Source organism: Pipra filicauda, unplaced genomic scaffold (assembly GCF_003945595.2).
Source record: "Pipra filicauda isolate LSUMZ 115617 unplaced genomic scaffold, ASM394559v2 scaffold346_size766342_pilon, whole genome shotgun sequence".
Lineage (NCBI taxonomy): Eukaryota > Metazoa > Chordata > Aves > Passeriformes > Pipridae > Pipra > Pipra filicauda.
The window spans coordinates 392,196-417,669 of record NW_024104472.1 but is presented as its reverse complement, the minus strand read 5'-3'; the positions used below and the strand labels follow the sequence as shown (position 1 = coordinate 417,669).

At 38.1% G+C, this 25,474-nt stretch overlaps 1 protein-coding gene across 6 annotated transcripts in view; it reads left to right on the top strand.

Moving 5' to 3' along the window:
- Positions 1-24,942, top strand: part of RNF17 (ring finger protein 17) — a 41,840-nt gene extending 16,898 nt beyond the window's left edge. For all 6 annotated transcript variants that reach the window (XM_027719220.2, XM_027719213.2, XM_027719217.2 and 3 more), the window contains 22 exons: positions 796-986; positions 1,518-1,656; positions 2,100-2,247; positions 2,957-3,072; positions 3,543-3,663; positions 4,402-4,519; positions 7,732-7,953; positions 8,897-9,047; positions 10,086-10,204; positions 10,842-10,932; positions 11,796-11,911; positions 12,235-12,533; positions 14,111-14,274; positions 15,015-15,134; positions 17,630-17,710; positions 18,373-18,498; positions 19,910-20,020; positions 20,581-20,731; positions 21,709-21,844; positions 23,240-23,429; positions 23,812-23,913; positions 24,760-24,942. In XM_027719220.2, coding sequence (XP_027575021.1) covers positions 796-986; positions 1,518-1,656; positions 2,100-2,247; positions 2,957-3,072; positions 3,543-3,663; positions 4,402-4,519; positions 7,732-7,953; positions 8,897-9,047; positions 10,086-10,204; positions 10,842-10,932; positions 11,796-11,911; positions 12,235-12,533; positions 14,111-14,274; positions 15,015-15,134; positions 17,630-17,710; positions 18,373-18,498; positions 19,910-20,020; positions 20,581-20,731; positions 21,709-21,844; positions 23,240-23,429; positions 23,812-23,910 — 3,009 coding nt within the window. In that variant the 3' untranslated portion in view covers positions 23,911-23,913; positions 24,760-24,942. The remainder of the gene's footprint in view (positions 1-795; positions 987-1,517; positions 1,657-2,099; positions 2,248-2,956; positions 3,073-3,542; positions 3,664-4,401; positions 4,520-7,731; positions 7,954-8,896; positions 9,048-10,085; positions 10,205-10,841; positions 10,933-11,795; positions 11,912-12,234; positions 12,534-14,110; positions 14,275-15,014; positions 15,135-17,629; positions 17,711-18,372; positions 18,499-19,909; positions 20,021-20,580; positions 20,732-21,708; positions 21,845-23,239; positions 23,430-23,811; positions 23,914-24,759) is intronic.
- The last annotated feature ends 532 nt before the right edge of the window (positions 24,943-25,474 follow it).

Below are 25,474 nucleotides of genomic sequence, written 5' to 3'. Positions count from 1 at the left end.
ACAAATTCCAGAACTGATACTTTTATTTCACGTCTGTCTGATAATGGTATGCAAGTAGTAACTTACAAAAATCATCCAGAGAAGAAATGGCTTCAGAATTTTTAAGAGAATCTTTTCAGGGATTGTCCTTTTCTTAATTAAAATTTTTTGCCACCTATTGAAAAGGGGTTGTTCTCTTTCAGTATTATAACAAGTAAAGTACCGTCAGTCTTTATTCCATTACAAAGAAAAGGATATATATTGCAACATTATTTTCGTTTTCTTCACACCTAAAAGTCTCAGACTTGCAGTATCAAATGAGAAATGCATTAACTTGATCCCAGAGAAATAAATTCTGACAGGCTTTGAGGTAGACAAAACATCACCCAGGATGTTGTGGAGAGGAGGAATGTGTAAATTGCCTAAAGTATGTTGTAAATTTATGTAAAGACATAAGAAGATAATAACCTTTCACGTGAATTGGGAGAGTAGAAATGTAAGTTGTGAAATGAAAGAGCATAAGACAATTCTAGTTGATCTATCAGAACAACCAGAGGGGATTAAAACTTGAATCTTCGGAGGAAACATGCTGGAAACTGGAGCCCTTTGATCTGACTCAGTTTTATACAGTTAAATACACTTATTAATCCATCGTAAAGAATTCTATTTAGTGCTGTCCTAGCTATAGACTAGACAGTCTAACTTTGTTCAGTATTTCATCTGTGCCTTCTTACTTGTATTTTATTTTTAATTGCTATTTGTATTTTTTGTTTTAACATTCTCTGACATCTTCATAACTTTTCCTTTCTAACACAGGGTGAAGGTTGGGGAGAGGAAGCAAAGAAAAAATTTTTAGAACTGGTAAATAATAAAGTTGTTTCAATGATCGTATTTAGAGAAGAGGATGGTGTTCTCATTGTGGATTTGAGAAAACCTCCATTCAGTGAAACAAGCAGTAACATACCAGTGTCTCTCAAGGATGCATTAGTTTTCTTAGATTTGGCAAGGTACGTGTTTTCCTTTAGTTTATGCTCCTGTGCCATAATTGATAATGGAATAATGCTTGCAAAGTGAAGCACACAGGGAAAGGTCATTGTTTATTTTGAGCATAACTAGTTATTATGGCTGGAGCAGTGGGAGATAATTTTTTACTGCATTTGTATTCCTCAGTTAATTGCTTTCTCTTTTGAGGAAAAGGAAATCTGAAAGAAAATGGTTTGTCAATGTGTAGTGGAATCTCACCTTTTACTTTATTTTCTTTTACAATGTAAATAGTACACTACTGCATCCCAAATAAATGCTTTTTAGGAGCCAGCTGCCATATATCATATCATTTTTTATATGTTACATTTGTGATGGGACAAGATAGAGATAATGGACTGTACCAACTTCAAGAAGGAAAGTTTAAGCTATAGATATAAACATGAATCAAGTTACTTTTATAAGACCATTTTGTGGGTTTTTTTATGAATGTAAAAGGGTTCCTTCTTGGTTAATTTTAACTGAATTTATTCCAGATTTCATTTTGTTTACCTTAGGTTTAGACTACAGCTTCCCAGTCAATTAGAAAATAATACCATCTTGCACTACAGTCCACCTAATATTCCACAAGAAGGAGAAGAAGTCTTTGTAGTAGTTTGTCACATTAATAGTCCAAGTGATTTCTACCTCCGGTTGGTAAGTTTAGAAATAAAGTCTTTTGAGCTACTTGTAGTCCACACTAAGTAAGCTATAGCTTCCGTTAAGTTCTGTCACTCAGTGTTAGGATTCCTAGAATTCACAGATAATATTAATTCCTGCAATCCTAGTTTGGTCCTAGGTTAATTCCAGGAGTTCTTAGAATCCCAGAAAGTTGACATTTTTTGCCAGTTATGTTACATGGTTAATTCCTATGTGTGTATGTAGTGTTTTACTGTTTAGAATGGTGATTGAACAGGGCAATACTCAGCAACTGTTAGGCTCTTTAATTCACTTCATGTATTCAGAACCACTTTTTAATTTTGTGAGGAAGATGAGAAAGTACACCACTAGAAAAAAAATTATCCCTTTGAAGAGCAAAAATGCCATGAAAAAAGAACATCAGGTATGTATATATGTTTTGGGGGTTTATTTTATTTTAGAGAGAGAGCCTGGAATCTTTTCCAGAGAAAATTCAGGAGTTATATAAACATGACTGTGGAGAAGACTCAGAAATTTTCTGCCCAGTTGAAGGCCAAGCTTGTATTGCAAAACAAGAGGATGGGAATTGGTACAGAGCACAGATTGTAGGTGAGGTATTGATTCTTTCACTCTAATGCTGGGTTGCAAAATCAGTTGTGCAGCTAAATCGGAGTCACACACTGGATATAAACAGTAACAAATAGCCATTGTTTTTCCTAAGGATTCTGGTACTAACAGGTTCATAAAGTCAGCAGTATTAATTCATATTCTTTTGCTATTAATAGACTGGTTATACATCTGCTTTTTTTTTTTTTAAATAAAAAGAAACAGTATACTTCATTTTCTAGAGACTTGGAATTCTACGATATAATTATTTTAAATAATATTTCACTTAACTGTTACACTTTGAACTACAGATTTGGCTATTATAGCCAAGCCCATGAGTGTATGTAGTGTGTTGGTTAGTAATTCTCTATAGTAATTCCAAAGGGGATGGGGGGGGGGATGTGCTTATGCTGACCTCTGTGTTGCCTGTATGGGCAACGTGGCATGTCTGTATGCTTACATGTCTACTGGGCATGTGTTTAGTTTGCCAGTGTCTCATAGAGAGGTTAGGTGTTAGGGGACCAAAATGCCAACACTGTCACTTCAGGAACCTGAAATGGCTGACCCTTAAAGAAAGTTTTATATTCAACTATTCTACTGTGTGAATGATAATATAGTGGGAAATTTCAGTTTTGCTCTGAAATTCTGGTGCTTGAACTTGCATCAGATAACTATTTTTTTGTTCTAGTAACTTGGGTTATTTATCTTGAAGGGCTGCCAAGTTGTCAAGAAGTTACAGTAAAGTATGTTGACTACGGCAACACTGCTAACTTACCTCATAAAGACATACGCAGAGTAAAAGAGGAGTTTCTAAGCTTTCCAGAAAAGGTAAATAAGTGCTTGCCTGGATTAAGCACTCAAAATTTTGCTGGGGTTTATGATGTGACTGACTTAATATGTTTTGGGTGTACATCTTTGCTTTTTAAATAAAATAATTTTTAAGGATTTAGAATTCTTTGAAACATGAATGAACACAGGATAGGGAAAGTCAAGCATTCAGTAGGTAAGAGTATCAGAAATGAGGTTGCTTTTGCAGCTCTATCGTGTTGCAAGTAAGCATTGATAAGGCAAGGAGAAGTAAACTCTTTCTGTTTCAGCAAGCATGTATCTGAACTTGAGGTTCATACTCAGCTACTGGGAAGAGTTACCACTACTAAAGCATGTAGTGGTAACGTGGAACCAGAAGCCAAGGTCATGCAGTCTTGTATGAGTGCAAAGCAAAGTCTGTGATTCAGTTGTAATGAGATGGTCCTGATACATATGTGATATTGGATGCATAATTTTGGGTTATTCCTCAGGCAGTCAGGTGTAGGCTGGCTTGTATTGAGCCTTTTAAAGGGACAAATGAGTGGAACAGAGAAGCCAAGAGAAGATTTGAAGAAATTACTGAAGATAAACTTATGCTGTGTTCGGTAATTGGTAAGTTATCAAGAATGTATTAATCTTTCTTTACGTATTATTAAGTTGACTTAAATGTAGAAACATGCACTTTCATATTTAAAATAGTATTTATTTGAAATGCTTATGTTCATACATGTTGGAGGTACCCTGGAGTGAGTATGTCAAAATGTGAACTAACTGGGGGAGATGTAACAGATACAACTTCTGGCAAAAGCTCTCTTTGTCTTCTTTTACACACCGTGCCAGCATTAGGTGATAAAAGTATTCTGGTGCATTCAGATGGGCTTGTTTCCATAAGTACTAGCTATTCTTAACACTTCCTAACATCATTGGTAGCTGGGAGTGTGAATGCTGCCACTCTAAAACATTGCCCCCAGAAAAAAAGGAATTTCAGATAACATACATGCCTTAGTAGGATTTTTCTTAATACCGTTTATTGTTCACATGCAGCTTGTTACTTTTCAGCCCCTGTGGAATGTTGGTTTGGAACTCATAGCATAAATGGAATTAAATGTAGCAGTTGGTTTCTTTGTACAACAGTATTTTGTAGTGATTGTTGTATTTTCAGTGAATTTTAGATATGTGCAGAGCTAAGCCTCTACGTATTGTTGATGTTCAGAATTAATTATTTTATATATCAAATGTAATTTTACAAAATTCTGTCTTCTAGTACCATTTATTGTACCTCTAAAACGACAAGTAGTTTTTATACTGTCACTAATTGGCACTAACTGTGTTTATATTATTAATTCACAGAAATTTTAGATAACAGCATCTTATCTGTTGAACTCTTCAATTCCTCTGCTAATAATGGGAGAAAGTTTAGTATTAACTGCCAGCTAGTTGAAGAAGACCTAGCATCCTACATACCTGGGTAAATACACTGTTCATGACTTAAAGTATTTGGAAATACTGAATTTATGTATCAAAATTACTGGCCTCTGTATGTCACCTCCAGTGGCTGGAATTTACCACATTTGTGATAATTGAATTTACAAATCACATTTATCTGGTGTGAGTTAGAGTGTAAGTCTGCAGCTTGATAGTTGAATTCTCAAACTAAGTCTTGACTAACATAATGTGTTGAAGTTGTAATTGATTGAAAAGTTGGAGATTAGATGTTTTCATCATACTTGTACTGTCCTTAAGTGCCAGATCTTCCCAAAGTGTTCATTGTTAAGGTTCCCATTCCCCTCTAGTAAGAAAAGAAATGTTTGTAACCTGCACCTAAGGTAAGTCATCTCTTTGGAAGGTCTGTTACTAAAAAACATTCAGGTGTTTCTTCAGCTATGGTAGCGACAGGAGGAGTTGGGAAGTGTGTTGGGGATAATGAGGCTCATAAGGATATAACACTACTGCATTTAAATTGCTGGCTTTTTATAGATATAATCCCTGGGCTGTATTCATAAAAATCTACGATTATTCTTCCATTAAAAATGTTTGAATACTGATGGAAATAGATGGTTCAAAAGGAAGTTTTTATTCCAGAAGGAAATTCTTGTATTTACTTTTTTCAGGAGGAAGCGTATAAGTGGATTTTCATCTCTTGACTCAGAAATACAACTGAATCGTAGTAACATTTAATTCTTGTATTTGTCACAGCCACAGTTTTTAATAAGATTTTTGTAAAGTTAAGCAGCTTTATTTAAACCTGAACAGCTGAGTTGTTTTGTCACTGTCACTAAGGTATTTTGTTGTGTTGCATCTATGTTTAGATGGCTGCTTCCAGCCTTCAATCAAGTGTATATCATTTTAACATAAGTTGCTGTGTAACACTGGTAACTTGACTAATGTTGATTTTTTTCGTCACTTACACACTTCTCCTTTGGTTTGACTGGGGAGAAAATGAAAGAAGCGGGAACAAGAAAACTCATGGGTCAAAATGAAGGCAGAGAAATTGCTTACCAAGTACTGTTGCAGGCATAACAGAATTAATTTAACTAGTTATTACTAATCAGCATAATTGTTTGATTTCTGATTCAGGCATTGGTACACAAAAGACAAACATCTATAGCACCTACCCTCCCCCTTCCCCTGGATCAAATTTATTCCAAGCACCTCTTGTCCCCTTCCTACACTCAGGTTACACTCAGACTCTTCAGGGAGGCAGTGAGCAGTGCAGGGGGTTGGGTTCAGGGCACTGCAGTTTATGTGTTGCTCCTTCCTTCTTTTTGTCCTGTGCTTCAGCATGGACCCTCTACAGGCCTCTGTCCCTCAGGAGTGGGCCTCTAGCCTCACAAAATACTTTCTGTTCTTAGGATCTTGGGGTTCCCTATGTTGTCTCTTCAGTTCCTCCTCTCTCTCTCCTTGGTGTTTTCTGCTCTTCATTAAATTAGCAGTGCCATCAGCTTCACTGGAGGAAGTGCTCAGCCCTGCCCTGTGGAGGGGGTGTTGCAGAGCTGAGTCTGCCATGGAGCAGCACATGGCCTCTCCTGTCACAGGTCACCCCTTCAGCCCCTGTTCCCAGCTACCAACATAACACCCAGTGCACCATGTTTTTTGGTTGGAATTATGTTCCTGTTGGGGAGCAGGGGCAAAGGGGTGGTTTGTGGGGACTTCTGGCTTGCTTTGTTTTCCAGTGTGTGTGGGTATATAGCTGTTCAGAGATCATTTGTCACTCTTTCTCACTGAATTTCCCATTTGTGAAGATGAATGTCTGCAAAAAGGCAAGACCGGATAATGTAAACCTACTGTAGGTCATTCAGAGTCACACTTGTGGTATGACTACCTTCTGTGTTTAATGCAGTTGAGGGATACCCAAGTCTCCTCTAAACTAGCATAATGTAAGCAGGAGAACACAGTGCTCTGTTAAAGATGACTTGCTGATAGGCAAACATCATTGACCTTACTCTTGTGTTGGGATAGGAGGTAGACCATACAGAATTCCAGAATGAAACCTTGGAGTCTGAAATCCATTCCAAATTGATAGTCTTTTTCCTGATGAATCTGCAATTATAATGCCATTGTGGAGTTACTAGAAAGGGGGTTGTAAGGCATGTAACATGTATTCCACTTGGGAGAACTCTCTGTGGCAGATTGTCTCTGTGCATTTCATAGTTCAGACTAGTTGTTCACAAGGTAAGCATATTTCTGAGCTATGGTGTGCATTTCTTTCCTGTTTCTGCAAGTTAACTGTTTTACCCAGCAGTTTCCAAATACCTGCATCAGGAGGATGTGCGTAAACTACCGATGTAGTGGATGATTCAATACTTAAATACAAAGGAATTTTCTCTCTGACAGAGCACTTCGCTTTCTTCTCCTGAAGGAGAAGACAGGTAGTTAAGTCTCTGAAAAGAGAAAATAATTTCCTCTCAGAGGCCCAGTAATGGCCAGCAGTTAAACTCAGGCTTGCTGTCTCCTTCAGTCAGTGATATTTGCAAGAAACCAGTTCTTTTGCAATAAAGGATGTTTCTTCAGACTGCGATCTGTTACAATGTCTAGGTGGCATAATCCATGCAGACTTTTGTACTAAGGTAGGCTGTGGCTCAAAATACACAGCAGGGAACTCTTGATTGCTGCTGGGCTTTATTTTATCCAGTCCACACAATTTAAACAAGTTTTCGTCAAGGTATTGCCATGACTGTATTTCATCTAACACTCTACTTAGGGAAGTGCTAGTACCAGTTAATGTTGTATTTTTATCCTTAGGGAATGCTAGAAAGTTAAATGTTTTGCTAATGTTAATATTCCTTACATCTGAAAGGAATATTTACACATTGTAGGATTTGAATGTTGCAGCTTTTACTCAGAGACAACATTGCTTTAGAGAAGCATGATCCTGGTAATTTGATATCTTTTAAGCCAAACACAAACATTGGGGTTCAGCTTTCACTGGCAGCCTGGAATGCATGGTGTTTCCATGTGGCATGAAAATGTGCAATGAAACCTTCCGAAGGAGGAAAAAAAATGTTACTATCATGAGAGTTTCATAAATAGCATTTATAAATGTTTGTGTTTTGTTGGGATTTTTTTTCTGCTTTTTAAAGTTATGATTCTTGTCACGTCAAAATGGGATTATCGAGCAATTTTCACTTTGTTTAAAATGTGTTTAAACTTTCCATTCTAATTATTTTGTGCTCTTTACAGGTACACCAGAAGTACTGCAGTAGGGCCCAATGAAATATGGGATGATCCTCTAGAAGAAAATCCTAAAAGCTCGGAAGTTTTAAATCCTATAGACATGGAACCTGTGGATGAAGGACATTTCAGATTGATTTCTAACAAAGAGATACATGGGAGAATTAGTCACATTGTGTCTCCTAGTAAAATTTTTGTACAATTGCTGTCATCAGAAGGTATACTGAAAAGGTACTAAAATTCAAAGAACTTCTCTTGAGTTAAGATGTTCTTACTACAGAGTGGTGAGGTATAGTTAGAACAAATTCTGAATAGAGTTGCATTTGACACTGTACTTTTTGAAGGCTGCTGACTTATGTTGCTTTGTTGAGGAAAGCATAGGAACAAAAGACAAGTTGGCGCTATGTTGTAGTTTATTAATACTTCTGATTCCGAATTAAGTACGTGATCTGACTTCTATTTCAAATCAGTTTTAATGTAGTAAGTATTGGGGCCAATGCAACACTGTCCAGAAAGATTGAATCTTTTTGTTCTTTCTTTTCCCTTTCCCATTCCTTCATTAGAAGTCTGGTTAAATAATACCAGTATCCTAAGTCATAGAATTACTATAGTAGTAGTAATTTTTTTCATCATGATTTCAGTAAACTGTTAGGAAGTTTGAAGAAAATTTCTAGACATAGTGTATCAGCCATCTTATGGTAGATATTTAGGTAACATTTAGGTAGTAGTGCCTACTGTTTGAAGACAGTTAAGTGGATATGTTGTGGCTTACCGTAAGTTGCTTATTTTCTTATTTATCTTTTTACCTTCTTGGTTGTAACTACCTAGAGTTCCATTTAATTAGTCATGACACTAAATGAGCACCACGCTCTCAAACTGTCAAGAGAAAACACTGAATCTTTCAAATAGTGCTATATAATGTGGTCAGGATCTCTCAGATTAATTCCATGGTTTAAGAAAACATGGTAGGTTTACAGAATTTTAATCAGGGTGCATGTGTTTTGTAGCTCCCATTTCATGTATTTCTGTGTCATGAAGAAAAACTACAATACTGTGTGTCTGTTAAACAGCTGCTGAAACTTTACTGTGTGCTAGTTAAACAGTGATTGACTCAATAAGCCCTTTATTCATTCTGTAAAATTTTAGCACTAGAAAAGTGTCTTTTGAATGTTAGTTTACAGGAGAAGATGGCTTCCATTTACAAAGAATCCCAGCCACAGTCTGTGAAGTGGGAAAGTAGTATGCACTGTGCTGTTTACGTACGTGATGTGGGACAGTGGCAAAGAGGTCAAATAAATAGGATTGTCTCCGAAACAAGTGCACAGGTAAACAGATTTCATGCTTTCATTTCTAAACTTGTAAGCATTCATTGATTAAAATAAGGTCATATCTTTGCTTCTTACTTCTGTGTTAATATTTTCTTATATGGTCTCTTTTTCTGGAGAGTTAAGTTGTACGTTGCTGCAAATAAGTTGACTGTCTCATCAAAGCTCAAATGCAGGGAACCTGGTAGTTGAAGAAGGCTCAGGAGGTAGACTTCCTGTATGTTTACACTAAATCTTGGAACATGGTTCAGATTCCTGAGCTATAGTCTTAATAATTTAGATTAGATTCCAGAAGGTGTGTGAAACTGAAGGTCACAGTAATTCAAACTTAACGATCCTTGTTAAAAGACGGTGCCAGTTGAACGACGTGCAACATCACAGAAACATATGTAGTCATGCTGTTGCTTGAACCCTAAACTGGTGGTGATGCATGTTGCCATGTAGGTATAACATCTTGTGCAGTAACCTCTCACACAGTGCTGCTTTAAACGTATTTTGTTGCACCAATTTGAAAATAGTGAGCATCAGAAAAAGCATTTTGCGACTAGATACTTACTTGCCTCAAAAATAAGAGTGGCTTTGTAATCATACAGATAATCTAGGACTGGGTTACCATTGGTTCTCTACACCATCATTGGGTTATGCCCAGAGGTCTTCTTAGTAGGAAGTAGAAGTGAGAATTCGTATACTTCTGATTTGCATCATCTGCTTTCTGAGCCTAAGAGCCCTCAAAAAGCTATTAACCACATCAGAATAAAAAGCAGGGGTTGAAGGGGAGCGATTTCAGCAATTTTTGGTTTTACAAAAGGTCCGTAAATTCATTTAACCCCCTTTGAGCACATTTGTGTGGTTTATCTCCTTGTTATGCTGTGGTAGTCATTTGTATTGTGTGATGAAGTACTTCATTACCAAGATTCAACAAATGGCTTTTGCAGTGTTTGAAATTTTTTTAACCTCTTCAGGCATGCTTTGAATTATCATTCCTTACAGATAACTGAGAGGTTTTTTCTGTTTGATTTTGTTTCTTGCCTGTAATAGGTAGTACTTTACGATTCTGGAGCTGAAAAAACAGTGGAGATCAGCTGTCTAAGAAAACTTGAGGAAAATATGAAGATAATTAGGACATTAGCAATAGAATGTTCATTGACAGATATAAGGTAGGCTTTCCCTTATACTGAGTTGCAGCGTTAGAAACTAATGATGATATAATTTATTTTCCTGTGTAAGCACTGATTATCTAAGATTTGGATGTGGTTTCCTTTTTGAATAAAGAAGAAATGGGGTGGTGGCTGTGATTTTGTTTTGTAAAGGTTTGGGTTTTTTTTTTAAGGGTTATACTACATAGCAGTAAAGCGGAAACTGCAGTAGAAATAAATAGTTTTTATAGGATGAATTATGAAATAGTGAACAGATTTATTTCACTGAATTGTTTTTCCTTCAGCTCAGAATTTGAGATGAATCAAATCTTACAAAACTGCAAGAAGGTCTCTTCTAGACTGTTAAGACAGGTGTCATACTTCTGGAACTCATTGTCTTCCTCACTTTAAAATTTTGGGGTTATACTTCTTTTATCCTTCCTGTCATAAAGATCCGGACATGAATAATCATTTCATTTTACTGTCGATTAATGGAGATTGTGGTTTTTTCCCTGACAGTTCAGGAAGTTTGGGAAAAAAAAAAAAAACAAAAAACAAAACAACCAAATCAAATTCTCAGTAAGGGGGAGGGTTTATGGTTACTCTCAGGAGACACTGACTTCTCTTGTACTAGAGACTATCATTTGTTCTGTGTTAGACCAACAGGTGGAAGCACACAGTGGACAGCAACAGTGTGTGAATTCTTATCCTGTTTCCTAACCGGAGTACAAGTAAAAATAATCATACAGGTTTGTAATCAAAAGCAGTAGTATTTGTAAAATTTCTGCCAGGCTGTCTGTTAATTCAGTTTTTCTCTGAATATTTTACTCTTAAAAGTCCTGAATGGAACTTGCTTAGATAGCTGTTTGCTGTAGGGAAAAAGCTATATTCTTCTTAATAGGAAAAGGTATTTTCTTCTTTCTGCTCTCTATTTGTGTTATTCACCAGAGCATTAGAGCAGTTTGGCTACCTAGTGTGGAAAGAACTTAGTCTTAAATATATTTAGTTACTGGAGAATAATATCTGTATTTTTGGAATCACTGGGTGCTGACATCCTTTATGGACAGATAAGCAAGATGCTCAAGTTGTTGGTGAGAATGATTTCAGCAGTTACTATATTAGTTTTCAGGCGTCAAAGACGGAAAGAATTAATCCAGTGGTGTATCAACGTCATTAGTAATTGATTTCTTTCTTTTTCCCCTCTGTTAAAAAAAAGTATTAATTTAAGGGTTTGGTTTGTTCAGTGTCTGTTGGAGCTGCCAGTGAGGTTTTACGTTATGTAAGGAAATAAAATGAGTGATGAGTGAAGTTATTTATGAGTGGGTTTAAGGCTCCTGCTGGAGGAAAGCAAGTGTCTGGCAGCTGATTCTAATAAAACAAGGCGAAAAAGCAAGGTCGTATTCTGTTACTTTCTTTTTAATGCCATGTTCAGAATGGTTGATAAAATGTTGGGAGCTGTCACATGGATTAAATAAGTTTTGTCTTCTGATGGGGATGTCAGTTGTTCAAGGATGTCTGATTTGCAATCAGTACCAATAAAATGAAAAATCTGCCTGTAGTTTAGAGGAAATGCATATTGTAATATGTTGTCCAGCTCTCTCATTTTTTCCAGGAAAGTGATGGGGCGTGTGCATTGCCTGTGAAAATTCTTTACAAAGATGAAACAGGGAAAATGATCGATACTTCTGAATACCTTATTGAACGGGGTTTGGCACTTAGAAGCAGAAGGTTTGAATGCTTTTATATTCTTGCAGACTCTGATATTCACATTGGGATAAGCTAATAAATAATTTAAAAATTTGGATTGTCCTCTACAGCATATGTAGCAACAGAACTCCATCTTCAGTGAACTTATTTGAGCATAATGTTATTTATTGTATGCATTGCACATTTCAGTTCTCTAGGTTGGTAGACCAGATGTTTGACAGTATTTTAACAAGCATTTGTCACCTTTGTGTGTTTGGTTTTTTTATTTCTATTATTTTATGCTTTGGTACTTCTCAAGTTCTTTGTCAGTTAATATATTAATATGATTTGATTGAATCTGCTAGAACTGATACAGCTGGTGTGGCACACTCAGTCTCCAAGGAACATGTTAAAGTATACGTAGAGCAAGAGAACACGCAACTGGATGGTTATAATTCCAAACCTGCATGTGCAAGAAACAGAGCTGTTCCAGAGGAGAACATCACTGTTTCAGAGAGTGAACAAAAACCGTTCAAAACACTGCCTCATTCAGGAATGGATGAAACATATAAATTTCCTATTGTACCTGAAGCAAAAATTTTTCAAGCCATAGTGAGTTGCATTGGAGGTGATGGAACTATTTATATAATACCTAAATCATATGGTAAGTTTACGTAGAGGAAAATACATTTGTCTATGAATCTGAGCAGTCTGGTGTATCAGAATATACCAGATACATGTTCTAGTATACATGTGCTGAATCAGAACACAGTTCTAGAAGATTCCTGTTGGGAGGGGTGCTACTGGGAGGTGATGTGTCCTTGGGCATGGAGTGTGAGGGGCAGGTGCCCCTCTCCCAGGGGGAGAGGTCCTGCAGCTTCCCAGCAGAGGAAACCCAAATCCCCAGGAGGTGTTGCTCTGTCCTTAAATCAGCTCTCCTGTCCTCCCACCGTCCCAGGAAATCCAGAAAACCCAAGCATTTGGATGGGCAGTTTACTTGCCTTTCTTCTCTAGGCAGTATTGGGTAAGGCAGCAGGTGCTTTATTTTATAATGTTGAAATTGTGATACATTTTACTATTAAAGTAAAATTGGTTACTTAAAGTAACCAAGATACAGTCATAAAGATTCTTACAAATTAGCCTGGTTCTCACATATTACTGGATATTTTCCTGCAGTTTGAGCTCAGTACCCAAGTTCCTTGGGCTCTTTATTTGTATTGTGATAGATTCTGTACCTCATAATGTTTTCTGTTGGAAATGGATTAATTTTTATCTGACAGATGCAGTGTCAGTCTTCAGTAGCACGATAATATATCATGCTTTAGAAAAATGTTTACATACAAGAACATTAATTTATGGTTTTTGCTCCACAAGTACATTTAACTACTAGATCACACCATAAAACTTTGAGATTCAAAGTACAGGAACCCCGCTTGCCCAGGACTGAGTTGTTCCTGCAGTTAGTGCTGTAGGTTGTACCCACAGCAGAAGAGGTTCTGCTGGACACCTGCTTTGTGGTGTTTCATGGTGTCCTGCCACTGTCTTTGGGAGTCTCTTGTCTTGTTTGTGCTTTGTATGGCTCTTGTATCCAACACCTTGGCAGGACTAATACAAAATTTATAGACCCTTCTTCTCTGAGATTAGAATCCAGAATTAAGGGCTTCAGAATTAGAAATGTAGTTTACTTTTCATTTTAACTAGCAAGTTGTTAACGTTTACTAGATGTTGAATGTAGATATTGTATCAGTGTTGGAAAATATTTTTTTGTAGCGGCATGTGTATTTTATGTTTATATATGTCCTCATTGGGGGCCTCTGGTGGTCTAGTGGTTAGAGTGCCTGACTCTCACCTCTGCGACCCGGGTTCGATTCCCGGCCCCCTGGGCAGGTGGAGCTCGTCAGCCTTGGTAGGCAATCCACCTAAGAGAAGGTCACTCTAAACAAACCTACATCCTGGGGACCTCACTGCCACTGTCCAAGCTTTGCTCGGCCCCAGCAGATGAACCTCAGGACTAAAGGGTGGGCTCAGTTCAGCGCATGCTGTGTCTCACCTAAAAATCCACTGCACAGGCTGGAAGGGTTAATGACCTTTCCCAAAAATCTTCACTCGCGAAGACTGGCCATTATATATATTATATATGTCCTCACTGGAATCTGCTGGGTTTTAGTGATGAAAATATTTTGTATAAATATGTTATAGACTATTTTGAATTTATTTTTTTTTATTTCCCCCTCACCCAAGAAATTGCACTAAGCAGATTGATGACTGAAATACAAAATACCTTCAAAGGCCTTGGTCTTCTGATACCCTACTGCTGGAAAAAGGGAGAAGCTTGTGTTGTAAGAGGATCGGATACCATGTGGTATCGAGGTAAAGTTGTAGAAGTCTGCAGTAGTACTCTCCAGGTAAGTTTGATTATATGGGGGAGGAGGGTGTATGAATGTGTGCATATGTATTTTTAAAAAAAAGGGCAAATAATCCAATCCCCTAAACTGAACTTAGGATCCCACACTTTTTCATTCAGCTGACCTCACATTGCAGATGCTCATTTTGCTTAGAAGTGTGATTACTTTCCTGAATTTTACATTTATTTTAAAGATGAATTCTGTCTACCTGTTCAAGTTGTCACCATTTTTCCCATAGTTTTCCAAGTAATGGTAAGCTTTCTCGAGTAAAAAGCTACCTTTGGTCACCTGTAAGTAATCCCTTTTGAGTTTTTGGTTCTTTTATTGTTCATACCACATGCGTTTAGCATCCCCCTGCCCTGTCCCTACCCAGAAAGTAGTGGCTCTCTGTTTATTTTGAATTCTTTCTGCTGCACAGATATAGAGCTACTTTTTCTCATTAATTGTTAATCTTACCTAACCTCGAATCTGCTCATGATTTTTTGAGTGTAGATTTGCAGTGTCTTGACACTATCCTAGTTCACAAATTCTTGCAAGAGAAGTTTAGAAACTGAACTTGTAATCTGCCATACCAGTTTTTAATGCTTTCCTTCATTTCCACTTTGTCACATCACCTACTTACCATCACACCATTATTTTTTTTCTCTAAAAAAGTGGATGCTGTAAATGAACACTTCCTCCTATTAAACTTTACTGAAATTATTCCTGCTTTTTTAAGTTAAGCTTTGCATTTCATATAGGTACAGTACATAGACCGTGGTTACATAGAGAGCATTCCTCAGTGTCATCTGTATCCAACTACATTTTATACTGATATTCCTCCGTTTTGCATCCCATGTCAGCTCTATAAGACATTACCGGTGAGTAATGGCAAATTTGTGTTAGTAGGTAGCTACTCACATCAATGCACTGTTTAATCTTAGAAAGGTTTAGACTAGTTGCTGGTATTTTTTCTTGCCTATACGGATGCAGAGAAGACCCGATGAGGATCATCTCAGCAAGACAGCCTTTTATCAGGAACAGACAGATGGCTTTATGAAGGGACCATGCTTCAAAACAGCTATCATTGGAGTTAAAACCTTTGTGAGACAGGACACTGCAGTAGTTGGCAGGGTGATACTCTGAAGTGGCAGTTTGTTTTTTAATAGCAAAAAAAAGTAAGGCCTGGATTTCTTAATGCAGAATGGCCAGAAAATCATAGATCTTCAAGTCCTGCAAAAGTATTTCTGTCATTCTGAGCTCTGCTGTGTAGGAAACAATCTAAGCTAATACCAGTGAATTGTTTCAGGGGTTTTTGTTAGTAAGTAATTGGTAGGTAAATAACATCTTGACATATCATCACACACCTTGTTTGATTTATATGGTGCATTTAGTAAATTTGAATTATTGAAATTACTAGCTTACTTTTAAAATTACTTTTAAAGAAAACCTTTTTATTGCTGGAAGCAGTTAAAGAGATGAAGAAAGACTGCAGCTCCAGCAAGGCCAGGGGGGTTTGCAATATCCATCCTGCTGGTGCAGACTTCAGACTGCAGGAAATGCCTGGACCTACCTCCTGGGGCCGGGACAGGCAGCAGAGCTGCCTGCAAAAGGTTTGCCCATGTAGGGGACCTCCTGCAACAGGTGGCTGAGCTGCAGGAGGTGGTGAGAGGTCTGTGTAATGTCAGGAAATGTCAGGAAAGCTGAGAAAGAGTTGGATAGCTGATTTCAGGTGCAGTCTACAGTGGCCCTACAGCCAGTGGCTGAACAGCCAGAAACTCTCCCAGTGGCACACAAAGAAGGGGGGGGGGGCAATAATGCAGAAGAATGGAAGCTTGCAATGGCAAGGACCTGCAGGAAGCAGAGACTTCCCCCAAAGTTCAAGGTGCACTCGTGGAACTGCTTTGACACTCTTGCAGGCTGACGAGGACAGGCGTGTCACATCAGCTGAGTAAGGCAGCACCGTCTGCTCCCTGTGCAACCACCAGTGCAGCTAACAAAGAGTGATGGGTGACAGCAGTGGGTGCTCTCTAGAGAAGTGTGCTGCTTACTGGGGGCTCGTATCATGGACATCACAGGGTGACTGCCAGGCCTCACACCATTCACTCACTATAACCTGCTGCTGTTTCCTGTTGGCCCCAGAGATACAGCTGGGAGCAGTCTGAGGAGTATCGAGAAGGGTTGCAGATCCCAAGAGCGGTAGTGAGGTCTGTGGAGGAGCCCTGGCAGTTTTTTCATCTGTCCTGCCTGTGAAAGGGAAGGGATTTGAAAGGGCCAATCCAATCTGGTGAGTTAAGAAATTGTTACGGAACTGATGCCACAGCCAGGGGTTTGACTGCTTGCACAGTGGCACTTGCTTTGAGAAACCTGGTCTGCTGGGGGCCTATGGGGTCCATCTGTCAGAGAGGGACAAGAGCGTCTTTGGTCATAGGCTTGTCAGCCCTGGAGAGGGATTGCAGATCAGCAGGAGAGCATCTGAAGAGCACCACCTGTTGGAGCAAGTCCAGAGGAAGGCAGTAAAGATGATCAGAGGGCTGGAGCACCTCTCCTATAAAGAGAGACTGAGAGAGGCGGGGCTCTTCAGTCTGGAGATGAGAAGGCACCAGGGAGACCTTACACCTTCCAGTATCTAAAGGGAGCTACAAGAGAGCTAGGAAGAGATTCCTTACAAGGGCATGCAATGACAGGACAAGGGGGGAATGGCTTCAAATTGACAGAGGGCAGGTTTAGATTTGATATCAGAAAGAAAAGCTTCCCTATGAGGGCGGTGAGATGCTGAAACAGGTTGCCTGGAGAAGTTGCAGATGCACTGTCCCCAAAGTGTTCAAGGCCAGGTTGGATTGGGCTTGGAGCAACCCAGTCTAGTGGAAGGTGTCCCTGCCCACAGCAGGAGGGTTGGAGCTAGATGATCTTTAAGGTCCTTTCTAACCAAAACCATTGTATGGTTCTGTGAAAGACAGGCTTGTAAGCCTTTGGGATTGGGAAGCAAACAGATACTGTGGGAACTAAAGGAAGTATTTCAGGTATTGTGTTTTACTGTCTCTTATTTTAGATTAATTCTGTGTCTTTGGATTATGCTTCAGGCAATCGTGTACACTTACGTTATTATGTACATAGTAAAGGTTAGACTTGGCAAGCCACGTCTTTCTAAGCCATTCCACAATCTGAAAATTGTGGGTTGGTGTTGTCACATAAGTTTTAATGCACCAAGTAGCAGATAATATTTAAATAAGGTTGTAGACAAATCAGACTAAGGATGTGTATTTTCAAATAAGTTTGTTTAATGATAGTCATGTATTTTCACCTGGTTTAGGAATAGGAAAAATATTACTTATCAGCATCTTAATGTGTGGGTTTCTTGCTTCTCTCCAAATAGATTGGAAATTTTTGGCAGCAGGATGCAGTAGGTTGCCTTCAAGAACTACTTACAAATGAAGAGGTTGAAATACATGTTGAGGTAGCTTGCTTTGTTCATAGATGTGGAAGCTTGTTTTTCAGGACTTTTTTTCCCTTTTAACTGGTATTAAAAATAATATATGAAGGAACATAGTAGTAAATGTATTTCTTAGACAAAAATAAAACTAAACTTGTTTCTCCTGTGACTTGACCTTTATTATAGTTTTCAGGCCTTAAATGTGTCCCTTAGAGATAGTCACATTTTTTCATCCTGTTTATATTCTGTGTTGCAACAGCAACAAGTTTATGCAACAGCATAGATTCTTCTAAATTCTGTTTTAAGTGATTAAATTTTGACATAGTTAGAGACATGCTTAAATTTTTATCTTAACTTTATAGGGAAACATCATCTTTATTGCCTGAAAACAAGCAATTTCAAATAGTTTAATTTCTAATAACAAATAGTGAAAGAGAAGGGTTTGAATGAGCAAACATGGGATAATATTTCAGTGGTCAAATGAGTAGTTGATGCTGCCATTCCAGAACTAGATAAATTCTCATTTGTGTCATAACTTACATTAGTAGCCATCCTTATTTGTTTTGTATCTTTGATGAATGAATATGGTGCATGTCAGCATGAGAGGTTTGAATTTCCTGGTCACTATTTCTAAAACCTCAGTCACACTATTACTATCATATACCTATTTTGTCTTGTGTAAACAGAAATTACCAGATAACCCATGGGACAAATTGTCCATCAGGCTGTATTTTGGTGGGATTTCGCTTTCATCCTTCATGGCACACCAGAAGTACTGTGTTGCTGAAGACTGTCAGGATGTACAAAAGCTGGTGAGACTTGCGTGTGTGCATCTATTTCACTGTTGTTATTTCAACATTAAAAAGCTTACTCAGTTTCTTGTGACCTTTGAGGATTGATCTGTACTGTTTTGTGATGTAAACAACAGTGAGACAAATATACAGGTCTGCAGCATAACAAATGTAGATACAACATGTGGATAAGATTGTGTGGAATAGTGGGTTGCCAAGAGTTTGTTCCCAGACTCCATAATGAAAACAAATTTTTGCGTTTCTGTTTAAAGTCCAGTTAGTTTTTGTGTTCCTCTAAAACCTAAAATGCTAGGATAGGTTAATATTTTTATCACTTGAAGGGATTAGTGTTATTCCTAAAAATATATCCAAGGATGGAGATAATTCAAACTAAATTGAATCAGGTATTTCTGCATAAACCCAGTGATTTCTAAGGGAATTACCTAGGTTCTTTATTCCAAATGTCTGTTGTTCTTTAGGGAAGGATTGAATTTTTCACCTGTTGTCATTGTCCTAAATCCTACATAAGTAACTTCTCTGTATTTTATTTAAATTTTTTTCTTGGAATCTGAGGATCAGGTTTATTTAAATTGCTAAGACCGTTACTTCATTTTTCTCTTAGTTCTGTTTAAGCCTGCCAGTGTTATTTTTCTTTCCAAAATACATCTTGGCTTCAGAAGATAATTTTACAGTAGAGTACACTGCTGTCGCTGCAGAAATTGTACGTTTTGTTATGCTGTATAGGAGCATAACTCCTAGGATAGCTCATAGGATAGCTGCATTCATGGCCTGTGATCCAGCTGAGCTATGTGCATAATTTAATGCACCAAGGTTTATTTTGTTGTGAACCAAATGCATTAATGACACGTAGAATTTCAGACTGTAAAATGCATGGTTCTAAAAGAGGACGCTATGCTACTGAGAAAATATGTATCTGTGCTCTACAATATCTGTTACCTTTTTGAAAGAGTGATAATTGTGGTGGCTGAGTTCATTTATTCTTCGCCTCGCTCTTAAGGGATAACTTGCTCTGGCAAACTGCAGGAACACAGGGGCATGGCATTTAGGATTATCTGTGCTAATTAATTGCTATGATTTTAGTTTTTCTTTATAATTTTTTTTCTTTAAATGGAATACATTTTTAAATTAACAGCAATCTAGTTACCATGTCAGTATGTTCATATAATTTCAAATATATATTTTTTGCTTTAAAACCGTTAATTAACTAGTTCTCTTACCTTTTAGCTAAAGCTTTTTAAAAAATACCTCATAAGTGTTGAAAGGAAAAGTTGAGTAATATTTTTTCCATCAAGGACACATTTTTATTATTATACACATTCTTAGGTAACTCCTTTGAACCCAGAGTCATACCAAAGCTAGTTTCCATTTTGTTACTAAATGTGATGCTCAGCTGAAGTCTGTCTTGGTCTAGGTGCTCTTTGCAGGAGACGCTCATGTTTCGCCTTCATACGTGTTGCCACCACTACCTGTTCCAGGAGATACCTTTCCTGTCAGAGTTTCCCATTTGGTGTCTCCTAAGGAGGTAAGTCTTGTAGACATCTTGCATATGTTGCAGTCCCATCAAGCTGGTGAACATGGCTAACAGTTTTAGAGCATTAGAAAGGTTCCAAAATGGTCCTGAGTTATTGATGCAGGTGGTTGTGCAGGGCAGGATCTGAATGAACTCTTAATTGAAATACCTGCATGGGTGGGGGCAGAGAAATACTAATCATTTCTCTAAAAAGGAGCTTTAAGAGTTACTGTGCTTCTGTCTGGTACTTACCCTGTATGATAAGAAATTAGGTCATTGGATTTTAATCTGGCAGAACAATAGTGATTTTTGTGTAAGCCCACATAATTTTCTGTAGTTCTAGTAGTCTCCCAGACAAAAGGCAGAATGTAATGTGCGTTGATCAAACACAGGATTCCTATGTGGACTTTGAATGTTGAGTGATGAAATAGAGAAGAAAAGGGAGCAAGGATGTGCTGAACCTTTCAAACATGGGAACAAGTAATCTTTTGATAATTGTTGATCACCAACGGAATTTGAAGTTTCTAAGTCATTTGCAAAAATTGTAACATGAGGGCCTTTTCTTGGAGTAGGTTTATATTTGCCTTGATCCTTCTGAGAACCTCACAAAGCAGTCTGCCACAGAGGGAGCTGCCAGCAGTGACTCAGAGAGCCTTGATGCGGCCCTGAAGTGGTGCAATAAAATTGTGGAGTCTCTTCCTCTTCTAACAAACTTCGAAAAAGGTACATTAATGTGTTTATTTTCCCTGTTGTTTCATGTGGATGTACCAAAAGCCTGAATTTCTTTTTGAAGAATAGGAATATTTATATTTCTATGCATCTTTAAATAAAACTTTCTGAGAGTAAGGAATAACACCGCACTGTAGTCATATGATACACTATAATAATGTTTTTACTTGTCATTAAATTGAGGGTTTTGTGTAATTCTGATCCACTGGAAAATGTGGACAGAACTCAATTCTGATGACTGTTAAAGTTATGAATTGAGTTTTGATGGCATTTGGTAGTAATGGAACTTTCCCCTTAAGGAGCCTGTCACTGAAGCTGTAACTGTGAAAACCTTGCTATTAAATATTCCAAAGACAAAAGTTGTGTATGGAAAAGGATGTAACCAAGGTTTAGAAGTTAACGTGAACCCTAAGGAGCATGACTTTAATTCTGGATTTCTCCATTTAGGCAAAAAAATGGGCTTTAATTCTCTTGTCCACAACCATTGCGTCTAAAGTAGCGTAAAGTATGTGGGTCTAAACCTTGGTGAAGAAAACAGTTACTGCTAGTACTTGGTTCTACTAACAAGTGAAATTCTGGTTCAGGTTTTAAGCAGCGTCTGCCTCATGTCCTGCAGACTTATGTCTGTTCTCTTACACATCGATCTTTTTACTAACTGAAATGTGCAACTGAGTCCAAGTTGAGAAGTTTTAACATTAAACTGTTTGGATCACCATCTTTACCAAGCAATTTGCTGTTATTTTTCATGATTGCCATGTGAGGTAGAGAGGCTTGACTTAAATTGCATACTGGTGATTGTGAATTAGAGTTCAGAGAGAATTGGAGGATGCATAGAACAAAATCATACCATGATTTAAGAAAGAAAAGGAAACTTAGTCTCTGTCACAGAGTAAAGTGGATTTTCAAGTTCATTTTGTACTGCATTGAGTATTCTGGGGTGTTTTGCGGTGTTCCTTTTTTTCTTTTTACAGAACTGCCTTGCCTTGCAGAATATGTGGATGGCTTATGGTATAGGGCAAAGCTCCTCTCTATTATACAGCTTATCCCTGTTCAGATTCTGGTTCAGTTTGTTGACTACGGTAATTATTTAGTTGCCCCAACAAACAGGTAAATATATAAGAAAAAATGCATGTAAAATGTCTGTGTGTATGTATATATACACTTACATTATTAAATATGTACTTGCAAATAAATATTTTACATCTATTATTATTTATTTTTATATAACTGCATATATACTCTTTATAATTTAGCATTGGATTTCAGTTGCAGAGAATGTGGGTTGGCTGGTTAAATAACTTCTGTCTGCAGAGTGTGGGGTTGTGCACCTGCTTCTGTCTCAGGTTGTTCTGAAAAACCCATTATTATAAGATCAGATTTCTCCATTATCTCTGCTTAACCTGTGAGTAGGCTCAGGAGTATAATCTGCTTCTGCACCCAAGAAGCTTACTCAAAACAAGGTGCACAAAAAAAAAATCCTCTGATCCTGTGAGAACTGCAATCTGCACAGAAGATAGCTGGGGAATAAGATAAAAGGCTAGGGGAGTATCTGGGTGGGACACAGATACATGCAAGCAAGTGCCCTGCTTGCGTGGAAAATGGAAGTTCAAATCCCTGTTCTGTTTGGTACTGAGCCACACTAAGAACTGCTCCTGTGCTGACACACAGATGTCAGCTGAGTGTATCAACCACCTCAGGCTTTTAGGGTCCCCTAAGCTTGTCTGAATGTCTCATATACACGTATATATGTATACACACTCACAATGAATATATGTATGTGTGTAGATAGTACTATCATACACCTGTATAGAATACATATATATAGTACATATGTACATATTTTTTATATGTACTGCTTATTCACACTGACTTGCTCTTGAGTTCATTGGAGAATCTACAAATCCTTGCTGAAGACAAAATGGGATTTGAACAGTTTCCTGCTTCACATACTGTTGGGGTTGTGGGAGATAGTGTGTTTTATTTCAGGATTGCATTTCCTGCTCTGCTTCCCCATTCCTTTGCTTCTGGGTTAGAGATAGAAGAATGGGGGGATGATAATACAGACCCAAGGTACCTATTTCCAGTAGTGTGTCTAGAGCACATTCAGGCATGAAGCACTTTGTACATGACATGAAGGTTTGTGGAGCCTGCACTGTGATGATTTGCACTTGGATTTCTGTGCTCAGGTCTTTGTTAGGCACTGGAGACTCCTCCCCAAGCGCTGTGGTGGGGAGGCAGTTTGTGCCAGGTGGGCCGAGAGGTCTGTAGGATGCTGGACTGCTTTGTGATAGTTACTGTGCAAAGTCCTTACTGTGCTAAGGCCTGGGCCTGCCTGCCAGAGGAATTGTTCAGTCTGATGCTGGCATGTTACCACAGAGCAGGGAGTCTGATCCCGGTTTCCACACTGTAAACCTACTACAGCAGTCTGTCCTTACATCCTTACTGAGAGTTGAGCTTGACAGGTGGATTGTTGGGGACAAACACTTCTCATTTTTGTTGTAGATTGCGTCACATACCTTACTGTCTCCTGAAGTACCCTGTTCAGGCAGTACGAGTTCTCTTGGCTGGATTTAAACCTGCTTCAGATGACAAAAACACGAAAAGAATTCCTTATTCCCCAGAATGGAGCCTGAATGCATTGTGGGCTATGGTGGACTGCGTGGAAGGAAAACGTCTCTCTGCTTCCATACTTGTGAGAATCACTTTGTTCTTTTTTCTTTTCTTTTCTTTTTTTTTTTCCCCTCCTAGCTCTTGCTCAGCCTAAAATTCTTTCTAGCACTCTAATTTTTAAGTATTTATTTTACTGTTTACCCTCATAATTTAAAACTGAGAACCATTTACTTTGGAGGAAGGCTAATGAAGAGAGAAAATGATGTGGTGCTCTTTCTAAACGTGCAGTCAAAAAGTTTTTGAGCATTCTTGCTGTTTTAAAACCAGTTTTATTTACTTAAAAACTAAGTACTCTCTGTATATTGACAGTTCCATTTAAGCAGTGAGTATAGCCAGTAAAATAACTTTCAGTATTGGTTAGCTTGAGATTTAAATCTGTTACTGTCAACTCTGTCAACTTTCAGACTCTTTCACCAGAGGTCACCATTTCTTTGTATGGAGATGACAAAAAACTAGTTCATCTGAAACTGATAGAAATGGGACTTGCAGAGTTGGATGAGTGACATGTAAGTACAGTGACTATGAACTACAAGTTCATACTATTCTGGAAGGATGATTTCAGAAGTTTAAAGCAAAGTATAAACTGCCAGTAATGTTGACAACTAGAATTTATTTTAAAAAAATCCCTTCTGTCCACTTTCACTCTGTTAATGAAGTATTTAATATAAAACAAAAAGCTGTTAAAAAAATTATTTTATTTACATAGTATTACTGAAACCCACAGTTACAGGTTTAAGAACTAGCAAGTACTGAAACAAAGAGCCCTAAGGTGATACAACATAAAGAGCTTTTGCTGCCAGTAACTGAAGAAGGTAATTTGCAAATGTGTGGCAGAGTGCTCTGCCCATATGATAAAAATTAATTTTATTTTAGGCATTTGATCTCAATGGCAGGTGCCAGTGGTTACTCAGGCAAACATCCATGAATGACATGTGGATGTCCATAGATCTAGTCAAACATGGAATATTTTTAATTAGGAGCTTTACACCGTGTTATCCATAGAGAACAGCAGAGACTTGGATTTTCAGATTTCTTGGCTGACTCTTACCTAGTATTCTTTCCCTCCCATTTAATAAGCACTCTTCTAATAGATGTTTACAGATAATGTTCCAAACATCCTTTGATCTTGAAATAGTGAAACTTTATATTCACATCTCAATCTTTTTTGACCATGGAGTCCTAAGTATTGTTCTGTGATACCCTTTTCACAGGAGTAGGTAGAACTAATGTACAGTGGTAAAGAAGCAGATAAAAAGCTGATGCTAGGCACAGTTGTTCTAGTATCTTGTTAGAAGACTTGAAGGGAAGATGGTAGTTCTGTTATTGTGACGTAACTCCTCCTTGTGTTTCAGGTTTATTTGATGACAGACATCTCCAGCACCAGTCTAGTATAGGGAGCAAACAGTTTGGGTGGGGGAGCACTACTGTCTTTATTCTGAACCATGTTTGCATTGTTGCTGTTCTCTTGTTTCTGTTGTTACACCTCTTTCACTTCAGAGTTTAGGGAATAAAGTTTGTTCAGCATGCATCTGAAAGCTTGTTTTCCTTTACTGCTACAGTGTGTAAGGTTTGTTTGGATGTCTCTATTGTACTAAATCTTCTACATGCAAAGCTCAGCCCCTTTCAGTCTCCCTGTGGAAAGTTTTGTCTAGATTATGGAGGAAAACGCATGCACAATGAAGACTCCACAGCCTCTCCAGGCAACCACTTGCAGTGCCCAGTCACCCTCACAGTAGAAAAGCCTCTTGCTGTTCAGAGGGAGCCTCCTGTGCTCCAGTTTGTGCTCACACACACATATCCTTACACATCTGTATCCTCAAGCTCCCATGAAAGAAAGCAAGGGTACAAAGCTGACCTTAAGCAGTGGTGCCCAGCTGTGCTGTGAAGGCAGCTTACCAGGCTAGACAAGCAGTTCTCACTGCTTCCCCATGAGTACAAAATGGCATAGACAAAGTAAGGACAGAGCTTGCTTTCACTGAGGAGAAAAGGGGGGGGAGCAGAAGGGACAAGGTGAAGAAAGTGAATACCTTCTACTGTGCAAGAGAATGAAATGAAGTTTTCACCATC